Source organism: Chaetodon trifascialis, chromosome 15 (assembly GCF_039877785.1).
Source record: "Chaetodon trifascialis isolate fChaTrf1 chromosome 15, fChaTrf1.hap1, whole genome shotgun sequence".
In the NCBI taxonomy this organism is placed as follows: Eukaryota; Metazoa; Chordata; class Actinopteri; order Chaetodontiformes; family Chaetodontidae; genus Chaetodon; species Chaetodon trifascialis.
Window position 1 is genome coordinate 26095620 of NC_092070.1, and position 15113 is coordinate 26110732.

General features: G+C 43.3%; 1 protein-coding gene across 1 annotated transcript; it reads right to left on the reverse strand.

The window, feature by feature from the left end:
* Nucleotides 1–1186: 1186 nt before the first annotated feature.
* On the reverse strand, nucleotides 1187–11511 carry gh1 (growth hormone 1). Its single transcript, XM_070981529.1, has 7 exons — nucleotides 11138–11511; nucleotides 10943–11054; nucleotides 2633–2866; nucleotides 2401–2517; nucleotides 1569–1712; nucleotides 1332–1478; nucleotides 1187–1249 (listed from the first exon to the last, which is right to left on the reverse strand). Exons 1-7 carry the CDS (start codon nucleotides 11509–11511, stop codon nucleotides 1187–1189), a joined length of 1191 nt encoding a protein of 396 aa, XP_070837630.1.
* Nucleotides 11512–15113: the final 3602 nt, after the last annotated feature.

Sequence of the window (15113 nt, forward strand, 5' to 3'; positions counted from 1 at the left end):
TCACCTAGTGAGGCTTTATTACCCTTTCCTGAGCTAAGAAATAAAATGTTTGTAAATGTTGGTGGAAAGATAAGGCTTTATCAATTCCCCATGAGGGAAATTGGGGTGTTACAAGTGGCAGCAATAGTATAAGGAATATAAAAGGAAACATAGAAAGGAATAAAAAAGAAAAAAAACAAACAAACAAAAAACACAACCAGTATTATATTCTATAATTTCCAAAGGCAGCAGTATTTTCCAGGAATTTTCTCTGTAGTCCTCAGTGACTATTGATTCACACCTTTTGTATTTTACCAAATTAGTTCTTCCAAAGAAATGGATGCTCAAACAATTTGTGAATTTGTTCAACTTGTGAAGTAATTTATCAATCAACAACCTGGTGTCAGTGTCTCCAGAATGGCAGACTCTCTGTTTCTCTTTGTTTTATATCACAGGAAACTGAACTGAGTTTTGAACTGAAAACAAAGACATCTGAAGACATTATCTTGGATTATTCCACAAAAAAGTTTACTTGATTAAAAAGTGCTTGAAGCAGTCCTAAAACAAATAATTTCTACGAAGTCACAAATTGGATGACATTAAAGAACAAGAACATCACGTAACACAGATGAGAAGTGATGTGGAGAGAAGGACCCCAGCCCTCCCTGGCATCCCTGCAGCACCAATCATTGATGCTTGTCATGAGGAGGAACTGTTCTCTAAGACAAAGTCCGTTTCATTACGAGGTCCAGCCTCGCAGTCTGGGCCTCAGGGAGCTTTAAGATCTTTCACAGTTACAGTTTGTGACTAGAACAAAAAAGGACAGAGAAAAATAAGCCCGAAGACAAGAAGAAGAAATGCTGAACATCTGCAGAGAAAATTCATGACTCATCAACACACAAACAAAACTGAATGCAATGCAGCGCAGACTTTATTTCACATGTTGACAATATGACATCACTTCCTGTCCACAGATGTAATCATAATGACACCAGAAAACCTTCAATTTCATTGTCACTTGGACTTCAACACTAAAACACTAACAGTGCCTCAAAAAAAAAAAATCCACCAAACAGGGGCTAAAGCTAATGCTAGTGCTAATGCTACTGCACTAGTTAGCAGAGTCAGAGAGAATGGAGGTGGAGCTACAGAACACACATGATTACATAATCATCAGGAGGAGTGGCTTCATAGTAGAGAGGTGGAGCTACAAGGTGCAGTTGGCTTCTGGAGAGAGTCGACATTTAGCTACCGTCAGGTAGGTCTCCACCTGTAAACACAATCATCCTCATTATTACATTACATTTACATCTGCCTCATCATCATTACATCATCACCCTCCTCTTCCTCACCTTGTGCATGTCTTTCTTGAAGCAGGCCAGCAGTTCATACGTTCGTCTCAGTGACTCGTCAGCTCCAAGACTTTGATAATAGTTTCCATAAGGAGCCAACTGAAGGGTGGAGCTATCAGGAAAGATCTCTGCTCCGTCCTGATTGGCCTGCAGGAACAGATGGTTTCTCGCACAGGTGAGCTGATTAGTCAGATCAGATAAGTGTGTACAATGATTTATGTGCGTGCGTGTTCCCACCCTGATCAGAAGCAGGATTCCGGTCTTCAGTTCAGACAATTTGGGTGAAATCTGGTTCCTTGGAGCAGAACCTCCAGACAGAGAACGACTGGGAAACTCCCAAGACTCAACCAATCGATAGGAGATAGACAACAGCTTCAACACCTACAACCAATCAGATGATAGGAGATAGTCAAAAGTTTCAACTCTACAACCAATCAGATGATAGGGGACACAGCCTGATGCGCATCATATTTTCTGTGTTCCCTGCGATCGACTGGCGACCGGTCCAGGGTGTACCCCGCCTCTCGCCCATTGACGGCTCCAGCACCCCCCGCAACCCCGAAAGGGATACGCGCTATAGAAAATGGATGGATGAGTGGTTGTGTTTCCTGTAAGAACATGTCTAACACCCAGCGTATGTGACACCTGTACAGTTTCAGGTGTTTCCATGTTGACCTTAAAGCAGCATCATGTGACAGCAGGAAACATCATGTTTATGGACGTACTGTAGCTGCTGTACGTGGTTCAAAGAGGAAGGTTTTAGTCCAATCTGCTTCATGTTGTGAATGAAATGTTTTCTGCTGCCATTTATACTCCTCATACATATTTTACTGTATGTGTTCGTTTAAGCAAGATATTTGAACCCCACCTTCAAAAGCTTCCGATGTACACGTGGAAATAAATCTACTCTGCTTTGAGTATTTCTCGGCCATGTGCTTTCTGCTGCTTGAGGCTGAGCTTTAGTACTGACGCAGCTTATTCCCTGTTGTTTCCTGTTCTATCCTCTTGTACTGCGTGTTGTGTAGTACTGTGTACTGCAGATGTAGTATTTGCAGTGTGGCACTCTCACAGAGCTGCGCTGTGTCTCATGCTTGTCGATGGGACTGATGATGTAATCAGAGTTACAAAAATCCTGCAGGAAGATTTTGTTGAGTTGACGCTGCTCCTCAGTCTGCAGAGAGCTCTCCTAACAAACACACACAGACAGAAATACACACAGAAAAAACACAGTGATGGTTAATGACATCACACTCCTCCCTGTGATCTCATCTTTTTGTCCCTGCGAGCTGCCATAGACTTACAAAGTCAGAGAAGAGTCTCTGAGCGAGCAGGTGGAGGTGTTGAACTCTGCTGACAGCGATGGAAAACAGACGCTGGCCGTCTGTGATTGGCTGAGAGGACACACCCAGAGACACCACCGACAGCAGGAGGACGACTGGGAGGATGACAGGTGAGGCAAAGACACACAGAGAGAGAGACAGGTGAGTGAGAGGTGAGAGAGAAGTGAGCCAGAGAAATGTGACGGTCAGACTCACCTTTCCTCAGGTGACAAACACTTTCTGGTCTTCAGTGATCAGTTTATGATCATCAGACTAAGTTTTATTGGCTCAAACTGCTCTGCTGCTTTAAGCGTGGTGATGTCACAGTGCTCCACAGCGCAGTGTGACATCACTCAGTGCAGCGATGCTTTTCTGTTGGTTTTATCTTCAGCACACGTGTCAAGAAATCAACACTAACAAAAATAAACAGCCAAACGTGAACTGAAAAATAAACGAGCCAATGAATCCTCTGTCGTACCTCTGTGCATGGCTGGTCTGGGATCAGTTCCTCTTCTGGTTCAGGTTCAGATTTTTGGTCCCTCTGATCTGAGTTCAGTGTGTTCTGATGTTCTCAGCTCAGACTTTTGGGTTTTTATGGCAGAAAACTTCATGATTTAATTCATCCACAGAAACATGAAACGACACCACCAAGTGTGTGTGTGTGTGTGTGTGTGGGGGGGGGGGGGGGGGGGGGGGGCAATAAGTCTGTTTACACAGTCACATTGTGGGGACTCACCTTCCTTATGGGGACAAAATGCAGGTAGAGAAGACAGAATGGAGTTGGAATAGAATTTTTAGATCTCTTACTGCTGACAGCTGAGGCTGAAAAACTGATCCAGATCTAAAAACTTTGTGTTTCGCTTGACAATAAAGTGGCAGCACGTTGAGACAAAGATGTCACTTTTTACCTGAAAAGAAAGCAAAAATATGAAGTCGTCAATCAGCACACAGTTTAGAAGAGACTAACAGAGAAGAGTAGAGAACTGTGGAGAACAATGGAAAACAACATAGAACAGGAGAGAATAAAAGAGAAGTAGAAGAAATACTCAAGTACTAGTATCTGGAAATGATAAACAATAAGCAGTTGTATTAGTCATTGTGACCGGGGCTGTTCTGTCCTTATGGAGTACTTTTACTTTTAGTACTTTATGCACAAAACACTGGTATGGGCATTAGTATTTTGTGAATGTGAAGTATTCCGAGTGGTGGAAGAAGTATTCAAATCTTTTACTTCAGGAAATGTAGCAGTGCCACACAATAAAAATACATGACATTATGCAGTGCAAGTAAAAGCCTACATTCACATTGTTTGCTCTGAGTTAAGTAGAGAGTATTATCAAAATGTACTTAAAGATTCAAAAGTAAAAGTCTGGCAGGAGGACATGTGATGTATTAGCATGTAAGCAGTACTTTAGTGCTGTTCGGGTTGGGGTTACATGGTTTCATGGTGAACATCTTCGGGTTTAGTTTCAAAGTTCAGTTTTGGCGTTGGGACCTTTTTAAAATCAAGACTGAACTTCTGCTGCTGCAAATGGTCTCGACTGATCAATAAATCACATGAGTGTTCATTCAGATTCTTAAATATTCAAACGTTCAGCTGCGTGTTGATGCTTCTTCAGAACAAGAAGTGAATTTTAACGTGAAGCACATTTGATCTGTGAAGTTTTTATACAGGATGAAAATGAGCAGGAAGCAGCTCTGTGAAACGTTTTTAATGCTGATCAACGGATTGAGAACAGAAGCAAAACTGTGGGATAACAAATGTTAACTCTGTCAAACGACATGACTGTGAACAGCTTGAATGTTTAATGTCGATGTTCTGAGTTTTAGGTGAAACATGGTGCTGATGTAAAAATGGGAAAATGTCAGATCTACTTTTAGAAAACAGATGCTTGATGTTTTTGTCCTCGGTGAAGTGAATTTATTCACAGCCGTTACTGATCTGAGGTCAGACATTTAGCACTGACATCACGCAGGAAGGTGAATTTATTCAACGTTCTATGACAGCGATACGACCAGGGACATCGGCTCAGATACATGAGACGACAAACAAAAACAGCTTCGCCCCATGAACAAACACCACTGATGTTTGCTTGGTAAGATGAAAGCTACAAAGAGATCAATCAATCAAACTTCATTTATAGAGCACTTTTCATACAAACGAGCAGCCCAAAGTGCTTTACATAAAAGCAATACAACAAATAAAAGACACCATTGATACACATAGGTACGCACGCACACACACACACACACACACACAAATTTAAAAACACTGAGGTAATTAAGAAAAACTGAAAAACTGAGGAAAACTGAGGAAACGATATCCACTCGCCACTTTGAAGTGAGGAAACATCAGAGCGATAAATCATTACTAAAACTAAAAGGTAAAAATAATCAAATAAATAAGATTCAATTAACAACCAGTCTAAAAAGATAAAGTAAATGAATAAATAGATAAATAAATAAAATAAATAGAATTCAAAGAACCAGACTAAAAGGTTAAAAATAATAAATAAAATTTAGTTAAAAGCCAGACTAAAAAGGTAAGTCTTGAGTTTGCTTTTAAAAATGTCCACATTCTCTGTTTTCCTCATGTCCTCAGGCAAACTGTTCCTCAAGCGTGGGCCGTAATGGTACGAGGACGCCTCACCATGTGTATTATATGGAGTAATTAAAAGGGCGCTGCCTGAAGACCTGAGAGTTCTAGAGGGCACATATGTCAAAAGCAAATCAGATAAATAATTAGGACCAAGACCATTAAGAGCTTTAAAAAGCTTTAAAAACCATTAAGAGGACCTTAAAATCGATTGTGAAGCAGACAGGTAACCAGTGCAGAGACTTTAAAAGTGGTGTAATGTGTGCTGTCTTTCTGGTCCTCGTCAGAACTCGTGCAGCTGAGTTTTGAAGATGCTGTAGTGGAGTAATGCTTTTTTTAGAGAGACCAGAAAGAAGAGCGTTACAGTAATCTAGCCTACAGGTGATAAAAGCGTGATGACAAGATGACAAACCAACACAAAGATTGTTTTTCTCTTTCCTCTTTGAGTCCTTTTCCATCTGCTGACTGTTTCAATAACCAGTAAAAGTATTTCAGGTTGTATTTTCTGACAGAAATGACTCTCTCTGACTTCTCTGACACCCCTAATTTAAAGTATGTCCAACATCAATGTTTTATATATGTAATTTTTTATGATCTATGGCTGAAACATCAGAAATAGTTCACTTTAGCTGTCCGGTGGAGGCTCCATGTGGCCAAACTTCAAGTTGGTGATTCACGTTTTTGGTTATAATATGTTGCACATTCGCACAGCAGTTCTGGGCCCAGCTAATATTCTGATGTAGATTTCACTATTTAATGACATTTTTCAAACTAAATGCCTAATCAGAAGGACAATCTTCACATTTACCAAAGAGGAAAATACCAGTTAACTAGACTACAAGCATGTCTTCATGACATAAAGACCTGGATGACCTGCAATTTTCTGATGCTAAACTCGGACAAAACTGAAGTTATAGTAGTAGGCCCTAAACATCTTAGAAAGTCACTTTCTGATGACATAGCAGTTATGGATGGCATTGCGCTGGCCTCCAGCACCACTGTAAAGAATCTGGGAGTCATCTTTGACCAAGACATGTCCTTTCACTCCCATGTAAAACAAATTTCAAGGACTGCCTTTTTTCACCTACGTAATATCGCAAAAATCAGGCATATTTTGTCTCAAAATGATGCAGAAAAACTAGTCCATGCATTCGTAACTTCCAGGCTGGATTATTGCAATTCTTTACTATCAGGCTGCCCAAATTGGTTGCTGAATATTCTCCAGTTGCTCCAGAACGCTGCAGCACGTGTTCTGACAAAAACCAGGAAGCGAGATCATATTTCTCCAATACTCGCCGCTCTGCACTGGCTCCCTGTAAAGTTTAGAATAGAGTTTAAAATTCTCCTCCTTACTTACAAAGCCATAAATGGCCAGGCACCTTCTTATCTTAAAGAGCTCATAGTACCTTATTGCCCTACTCCAACACTGCGTTCCCAGAATGCATTTCTACTTACGGTTCCTAAAGTCTCAAAAAGCAGAACAGGAGTCAGAGCATTTAGCTATCAAGCTCCTCTCCTGTGGAACCATCTTCAGTCTTTGTCCGGGAGGCAGACACTGTCTCTACATTTAAGAGTCGTCTTAAAACTGTCCTCTTTGATAAAGCTTATAGTTAGGGCTGGCTCAGGCTTGTCCTGGACCAGCCCCTAGTTATGCTGCTATAGGATTAGACTGTCGGGGGACATCCAAAGACACACCGAGCTCCTCCGTCCTTCTGTCCCTCTCCATCTGCACGCTCTCATGTCCTACCACGGCGTGTTACTAACTTAGCTCCTTCCCCGGAGTCTCTGTGCTTTGTCGTCTTGCAGGTTCCCATGGACAGTGTCTGAATCTGGATTGTGGATTTCAGCTGCGTCTCCTGCCTTGGCCCTGCCTGACATCCACTGCAGCTGCTACTGCTGTTATTACATCCACTGTCACTGTTACTGTGACTGCATGTCTGTCTGTCTGTCTGTCTGTCTGTCTGTCTGTCTGTCTGTCTGTCTCTTGCTCTTCCTCTCTCACCCAGCCGGTGGAGGCAGATGGCCGCCCACCCTGATCCTGGTTCAGTCTGAGGTTTCTGCCTGTTAAAGGAAGTTTTTCCTCGTCACTGTCTCCAAGTGCTGCTCATGGGGGAATTGTTGGTCCTCTGTAGATAAAAGAGTTTGGTCTGTAGCAGCTCTGTATGGAAAGTGTCCTGAGACAACTTCTGTTGTGATTTGGTGCTATACAAATAAAATTGAATTGAATTGAATTGAACTTAGTTTCGGTCCTGAAATCAAGCACAAACAACTGTTTGACAGCCAAGAAGCAGAAACCCGACGACTGAGGAAATAAACCAGACAACACATTGAACCGCTGCTCTGTAACCTCTGGAACTCTGTGGAGGGGAGATAAGGAGAGGCAAAGACAGTTACAGGAGGAGGCTGGAGGAGTGTCTTCAGGGGAAACCACGCCACAGAGGTTTGGGGAGGCCTGAAAACCAAAAACGAGAGGGACAGAAAAGACAACAACTGCTCAGGAGAGCTGGCTCTGTCCTGGTCGGCGCTCTGGACAACACTGAGGAGATGGGTGAGAGGAGGATGTTAGCCAAGCTTACATCAATCATGGACCATCCATCCCACCCCCTGCATGAGAAGGTGGAGGCCTTAAACAGCTCCTTCATTCCAGCAGCTGTCAGACTGTTCAAGTCCAGCATCAGTTAATGTAGCACGAGTCACACCACAACATCACAGAGCGTCTGTTTGCACTGTTTGGATCTGGTTCAGTCCTGAATGCAGGCCAGGCTGACACCAGCGATCGTCTCTGCAGTCCTGACTGACTGTCGGTGGCCGATCCAAACCAGACAGCTGAGGTGAAGCAGCTGAGATTTGGTTTTTGTTTCCTTTGCTCAGAGACAGTTTCAGGCTTGAGGTATGACATTCACGACTGCTGCATTTTAGTAGTCACTGACTTCTCCCCAAGTAGTTGAGTAGGCGATTGATTGCAGGAGCCAATATCAGCCAATATCAATGATTAATTCTCTTTAACTACTGCAGGCAGGATCAACAACACTGTGTATGATCAGTGTGTGTGTGTGTGTGTGTGTGTGTGTGTGTGTGTGTGTGTGTGTGTGTGTGTGTGTGTGTGTTGTGATGTTTAACTGTGACCTTCTCACTGACTCAGGTTATTTGATTATTCACAGACTCACAGCAGAAAGTCATTCATTTTAATAGCCCTGCTTCATCTGGTCTCCATGGTGATAATGACACACGATCAGAGTGTACGTAGCTCACCTGTGCAGGTGACACTGCCCCCTGCAGTGGACTCAAGCAGGAAGCAGAGAATCTGTCACATTCCCAGTTTTCTGTTGTTGGGTCAACACTGAAACAGAATGACCACCTTAGAACTGTATCTTTGCACCAATACAGTGACATTATTTTGTCACCTTAGAAAAGGCTGAAGAACAACCATTTCTAAACAAAAAAAGATGCTGAAAAACTGATTCGTGCCTTTATTTCAAGCTGGCTCGATGACTGTAACGCTCCATTTACTGACGTCCAGAAGAAAACCACTGAGTCATTCCAAACTCTGCAGCTCGACTATGAACCTGAACCGAGAGCAGAGACCACATTAGTCCAGTTTCTGCTGCTCTGCGCTGACTTCCTGTAACATTCAGGTGTGATTTTAAGCCTCCTCCCTGCATACAAAGTTCTTAATGGACTGGCAGCGAGCTACATCGTTAACTTCCTTGTTTATCCTTTACCAGACACAGACAGATCTAAAATGGCGGCTCATGTTTTCTTGATTGCAATAAATTTAAGTTTGTAATTGTTGTACATTGTTTAGGAATGGGGCTGCATGGTGGGGCAGCAGGTAGTGCGCATGCCTCACAGCAAGAAGGTCGCAGGTTCAATTCCCGGGTCGGGCCTTTCTGTGTGAAGTTTGCATGTTGTTCCCGTGCATGCGTGGCTTCTCTCCGGCTTCCTCCCACAGACCAAAAACATGCTCGTTAGGTTGATTGGTGACTCTAAATTGCCCCGAGGTGTGAGTGTGTGAATGGTTGTGTGTATGTGCCCTGCGATCGGGGTCCAGGGTGTACCCGCCTCCCGCCCGTTGACAGCCGAGATAGGCTCCGGCCCCCCCGCGACTCCGAAAGGGATAAGCGGCATGTCTCAAACCTGCTCAGCTCCAGTCCACCACCTGAAGGACCTGCTGACTCACCTGACTGCTCCTCTCTGCATCTACACACAACATCTCCCAGTGCCCATTATCCATTTGTTGTAATAAGATCTGTTTAAGATAAGATATAACTTTATTAATCCTCCACCGGGGAGATTTTGGTGTTACAGCAATAGGAGCAGGAATATAAAAGGAGACATAGAAGAGAATAAAAAATATGCGTAGACTAGGTACTAGGATCCCACCACTGTTGCTCTTCCTGAGGTTCACTTTTTCATTTTGATTTGTGATGTTGGGTTAAATAAATGAAAGTTGTCTTAACTTTATGAAAAACACACTTTCAAAAATGTCCTTACAATGAACTGTTTAATTTGGGGTGGTTGTGGCTCAGGAGGCAGAGCGGTTGTCCACTGATCAGGAGGTTGGTGGTTCGATCCCTCGAGTCCACATGCTGAAGTATCCTTGGGCAAGATACTGAACCCCAAAACTGCCCCTGATGCTGCGCCATCATTGTGTGAATTCATATGAACGTCACTTTGGATAAGAGCGTCTGCAAATGACCAACTGTAATTTTGGGCAAAATCATATGTTTTTGTTTAAGTTGTATATTAGCTCTCATTGATATCAATGACCTCCTTTAATTTTTTTACTATAAAGTCTTCGCCATGCATGTTTTTGGAGCTATGGTCTGTAGCTGAAATAGTCTCCATGTCTGCTGATCTATTTTAGACCTATAATCCTTGCAGATATCTTACCTGTGACTGTAAAGAAGTGTAAGTCAGAGGTGGTCCAGCAGAGGGCGACAGCTGCACACTGACTGAGAGGAAGAGAAGAATGTTTTCTGCTCACATCAGTTTACAGTCAACATGTTTCTCTGCTGATGAAGACACATCAGAATAAACCTCTGCTGAGACTCTACTAACAGACACCACAAGTAGCTGATGAATCTGTAAAAATCAATACAAAACAGTAATTATTTTTATTAATTCAGACTATTCAACTCTAGTATTCTTTAATGTAGCACTGCCTTTACATATTTACTGTTTTGCACTGTATGTGTAATATAATGTCTTGTGCAATATTACACATTTTCTTCAATATTACATATTTATCTTTTTTGTATCAAGTCCATATATCCATATTTTTTCTTTTTATACACTGCGTTACATGTCTTTTTATCTAATGTGCAATAGTGACAGGCACTCAGCTTAATCCATGCGCAATTTTCAATTTTTCCCGTTAGCAATACTATTCAATGTCTCTGAAACACACAGCGGCTGAAACAAGAAACTCTGTGTGTGTGTGTGTGTGTGTGTGTGTGTGTGTGTGTGTGTGTGTGTGTGTGTGTGTGTGTGTGTGTTTAGGGTGTGTGACGTAATCATAAGTAATGTCAGATCTGTTGGCAGCTGTTGCTCTTCTTGTCTTTCTCTTTGAACTTTGCCCATTTAGATTTGACAACAACAGCTGCTGCTCTGCCTCTGAGCCAGGCAGGAAGTGGAATCATCCCCTCTGTTGCAGGATGTAGTTCTGCCCCATGTTGACTGCGTCCTCCACTGACCTGTTCACCTGGTAGGCATAGGAGGTCCAGCAGGGGGCTTGTGATGTCTTTCAGCTGAGTCAACACCAATCTCTCAAGGGATTTCACGACCACAGACATCAGGGCGATGGGCCTGAAATGATTTAATCCTGAGGTGGAAGATTCTTTTTGGCACCAGAGTTTTTGAAGAGTTTGAAGCATGAGGGGACGTCACACAGCTCCAGTGATTTATTGAAGATCTGTGTGAAGATGGGCGTCAGCTGGTCAGTACAGGCTTTCAGACAGGAGGAGGACATGCCGTCTGGACCTGAAGCCTTCCTAATGTTCTGTCTCTTGAAGACGTGATGCACATCCTGTTCACAGATCCTGAGTTCTGGTGGGGGGTCAGTGGGGACAGGTGAGAATGATGACGGTGGTGTGAATGGTCGTCTGATGTCGGGGTTGCTGGGGTGGGTGATGGGTCTTGACGTGGGCCCATCATTGGTGATGTCCTGCAGTTTCCTCAACACTGATGAAGGGTTGTTACCTGCAAAGCTGTTCTCCAGCTTTCTGGTGTAGCACCTCTTTGCTGCTTTAATCTCCTTTGTCATCCTGATCTGCTGCAGCAGCCTCAGAAACACTCTGACCAGTGCTGTCAAAGCAGACCTGTAGTTCAGCTTTGCATCAGTGGTCCATCTTTCCAGTCTTAACTACCGGCTTAGCAGAGTTCAGTTTCTGCCTGTAGGTTGGAAGAAGATAAACCAAACAATGATTGCAGAACCCACAGGCTGCAGGGGGGACAGCAGAGCGACACGCATCCTTTAATATTGTGCAGCACAGGTCTAGTGTATTACTGTCCCTTTTGGGACACTTCATGTGCTGTCTGTATTTTGACAATTTGTGGCTGAGATTTGCTCTGTTGAAGAACATTCAGCAGAGAGTCTGAATGTTTCAGCTCTGTGTTAGTTACCTGCTCAGCCAGGTGTTGTGAAACCTAACTAACAGGCTTGAGGTGGAACGTAAGCACAGACCAGAATAAACGAGGACTCCTGTGGTGAATAAAAGGCTTTACAGTTTGTGAATATGGTCTCTGGGTGAGTGCTATGTGATTTCTTCAACACTGTGACATCCACACACCAACCTTTGTGCATGTGGAAGAAGATTCTTCCTCCCCTGCTGTTGGGGAGGTGAAAACTGGGCAGGTGTGTGGTTTCAATAAAGCACGGGGCGGCAGATCTGCACAAGTCTGTGTTTGTTGTGCTCAGGAGCAGCAGTTCATCCATGTTATCTGTTAAAGAGTGGACATTGGTCAAATGGAAAGATGGCAGCACCGTCTCATCTGAATGAGTGCTCCGTCTGTGTTTCCTGCACATCCCAAACAGCTGCTGAACAGCAGATTTACCAATTTTCAAAAGTTCCTCCTAACCGTATTGTATCGGAGCGGGACGGCTCTAAATAAGGATACTCATTGTTTGGTCATTGCAGACATTGCCTGCACAGACACTGGAGTTTGCAGAAGTTTCAGTAGCCTGGATGATTGAAGGTAATTCCCTTTCAGCACATATGAAATTGTTCATATATTCACTCATCACAGGTTGGACAATCTTTTCGCTCCACCATGGAGCACACGAACAATGCTCTTATCTAATGGAAGTATTGTTAAATGCAACGCGAATACTTTTACAGATGACTTCAACCCTGGTGACCATCACTGTATGGTCACCAGGGTTGAGGCAATCAGGGCTGGGCCAGTCCATGACTTCTGGATCTTCAGGGAGTCTGCACTGTGCCAGGGCAGCCTATTACTCTGCACTAATAGAGGAAAATAAGAACAATCCCAGGTTTCTCTTCAGCACTGTAGCCAGGCTGACAGAGAGCCATAATTCTGTTGAACCATGTATTCCTTTAGCTCTGAACAGTAATGACTTCATGAGCTTCTTTAATGATAAAATTCTAACTATTAGAGACAGAATTCATCGACTCCTGCCGTTAACAGGTACTGTTTTGTCTTCAAACGCAGAAATCATAGAAACTGTTACTCAGTCTGTCGCAGCTTTAGACTGTTTTACTCCTGTTGACCTTCACCAACTAATTTCAATAATTTCATCATCAAAATCATCTACCTGTATTTTAGATCCTATCCCGACTAAGCTGTTTAAAGAAGTATTACCTCTAATTGACTCTTCAGTTTTAGACATGATCAATCTGTCTTTATCAACAGGCTACGTACCACAGTCCTTTAAAGTAGCTGTGATAAAACCGCTACTGAAAAAGCCTACTCTTGATCCAGGGGTTTTAGCCAACTATAGACCGATATCCAACCTTCCCTTTCTCTCAAAAACTCTTGAGAAAGCAGTTGCCAATCAGCTGTGCGACTTTCTAAACAATAATAGTTTATTCGAGGATTTCCAGTCAGGATTTAGAGTGCATCATAGCACAGAGACAGCACTGGTTAAAGTTACAAATGACCTTCTAATTGCATCTGATAAAGGATTTGTCTCTGTACTAGTCTTACTGGATCTTAGTGCTGCATTTGACACCATTGACCATGGCATCCTATTGCAGACACTGCAACATTTCATTGGCATTAAGGGAACTGCGCTAAGCTGGTTTAAATCCTACCTGTCAGATCGCTCTCAGTTTGTACGCGTTAATGACGACTCCTCTGTGCTCACTAAAGTCAGCTATGGAGTTCCGCAGGGTTCTGTGCTTGGACCAATTCTATTCACCTTATATATGCTTCCTTTAGGTAAGATTATCAGGAAGCACTCAATAAATTTTCATTGCTATGCAGATGATACCCAGCTATATTTATCAATGAAACCGGAAGAAACCAGTCAGTTAACTAGACTACAAGCATGTCTTCATGACATAAAGACCTGGATGACCTGCAATTTTCTGATGCTAAACTCGGACAAAACTGAAGTTATAGTATTCGGCCCTAAACATCTTAGAAAGTCACTTTCTGATGACATAGCAGCTATGGATGGCATTGCGCTGGCCTCCAGCACCACTGTAAAGAATCTGGGAGTTATCTTTGACCAAGACATGCCCTTTCACTCCCATGTAAAACAAATTTCAAGGACTGCCTTTTTTCACCTACGTAATATCGCAAAAATCAGGCATATTTTATCTCAAAATGATGCAGAAAAACTAGTCCATGCATTCGTAACTTCCAGGCTGGATTATTGCAATTCTTTACTATCAGGCTGCCCAAATTCGCTGCTGAATATTCTCCAGTTGCTCCAGAACGCTGCAGCACGTGTTCTGACAAAAACCAGGAAGCGAGATCATATTTCTCCAATACTCGCCACTTTGCACTGGCTCCCTGTAAAGTTTAGAATAGAGTTTAAAATTCTCCTCCTTACTTACAAAGCCATAAATGGCCAGGCACCTTCTTATCTTAAAGAGCTCATAGTACCTTATTGCCCTACTCCAACACTGCGTTCCCAGAATGCATTTCTACTTATGGTTCCTAAAGCCTCAAAAAGCAGAACAGGAGTCAGAGCATTTAGCTATCAAGCTCCTCTCCTGTGGAACCATCTTCAGTCTTTGTCCGGGAGGCAGACACTGTCTCTACATTTAAGAGTCGTCTTAAAACTGTCCTCTTTGATAAAGCTTATAGTTAGGGCTGGCTCAGGCTGGTCCTGGACCAGCCCCTAGTTATGCTGCTATAGGATTAGACTGTCGGGGGACATCCAAAGATACACCGAGCTCCTCCGTCCTTCTGTCCCTCTCCATCTGCTCGCTCTCATGTCCTACCACGGCGTGTTACTAACTTAGCTCCTTCCCCGGAGTCTCTGTGCTTTGTCGTCTTGCAGGTTCCCATGGACAGTGTCTGAATCTGGATTGTGGATTTCAGCTGCGTCTCCTGCCTTGGCCCTGCCTGACATCCACTGCAACTGCTACTGCTGTTATTACATCCACTGTCACTGTTACTGTGACTGCATGTCTGTCTCTCTGTCTGTCTCTCTCTCTCTCTCTCTCTCTCTCTGACTGCTTTTCTGTCTGTCTGTCTGTCTGTCTGTCTGTCTGTCTGTCTGTCTGTCTGTCTGTCTGTCTGTCTGTCGCTCTCACTCTCCCTCTCTTGCTCTTCCTCTCTCACCTAACCGGTGGAGGCAGATGGCCGCCCACCCAGAGTCTGGTTCTGCTCAAGGTTTCTGCCTCTTAAAAGGAAGTTTTTCCTCGCCACTGTCGCCAAGTGCTGCTCATG

Bases quoted from the DNA above. Each gene is read 5' to 3' on its own strand.
- gh1 (XM_070981529.1), bottom strand. From the start codon at position 11,511: ATGACAAAGGAGATTAAAGCAGCAAAGAGGTGCTACACCAGAAAGCTG. The intron at 2,867-10,942 runs GTCAGTGGAGGA...ACCTGAGGAAAG, and splicing joins TATGCCTACCAGGTGAACAG to GTGAGTCTGACCGTCACATT. The intron at 2,518-2,632 runs GTAAGTCTATGG...TGTGTTTGTTAG, and splicing joins AGAGACTCTTCTCTGACTTT to GAGAGCTCTCTGCAGACTGA.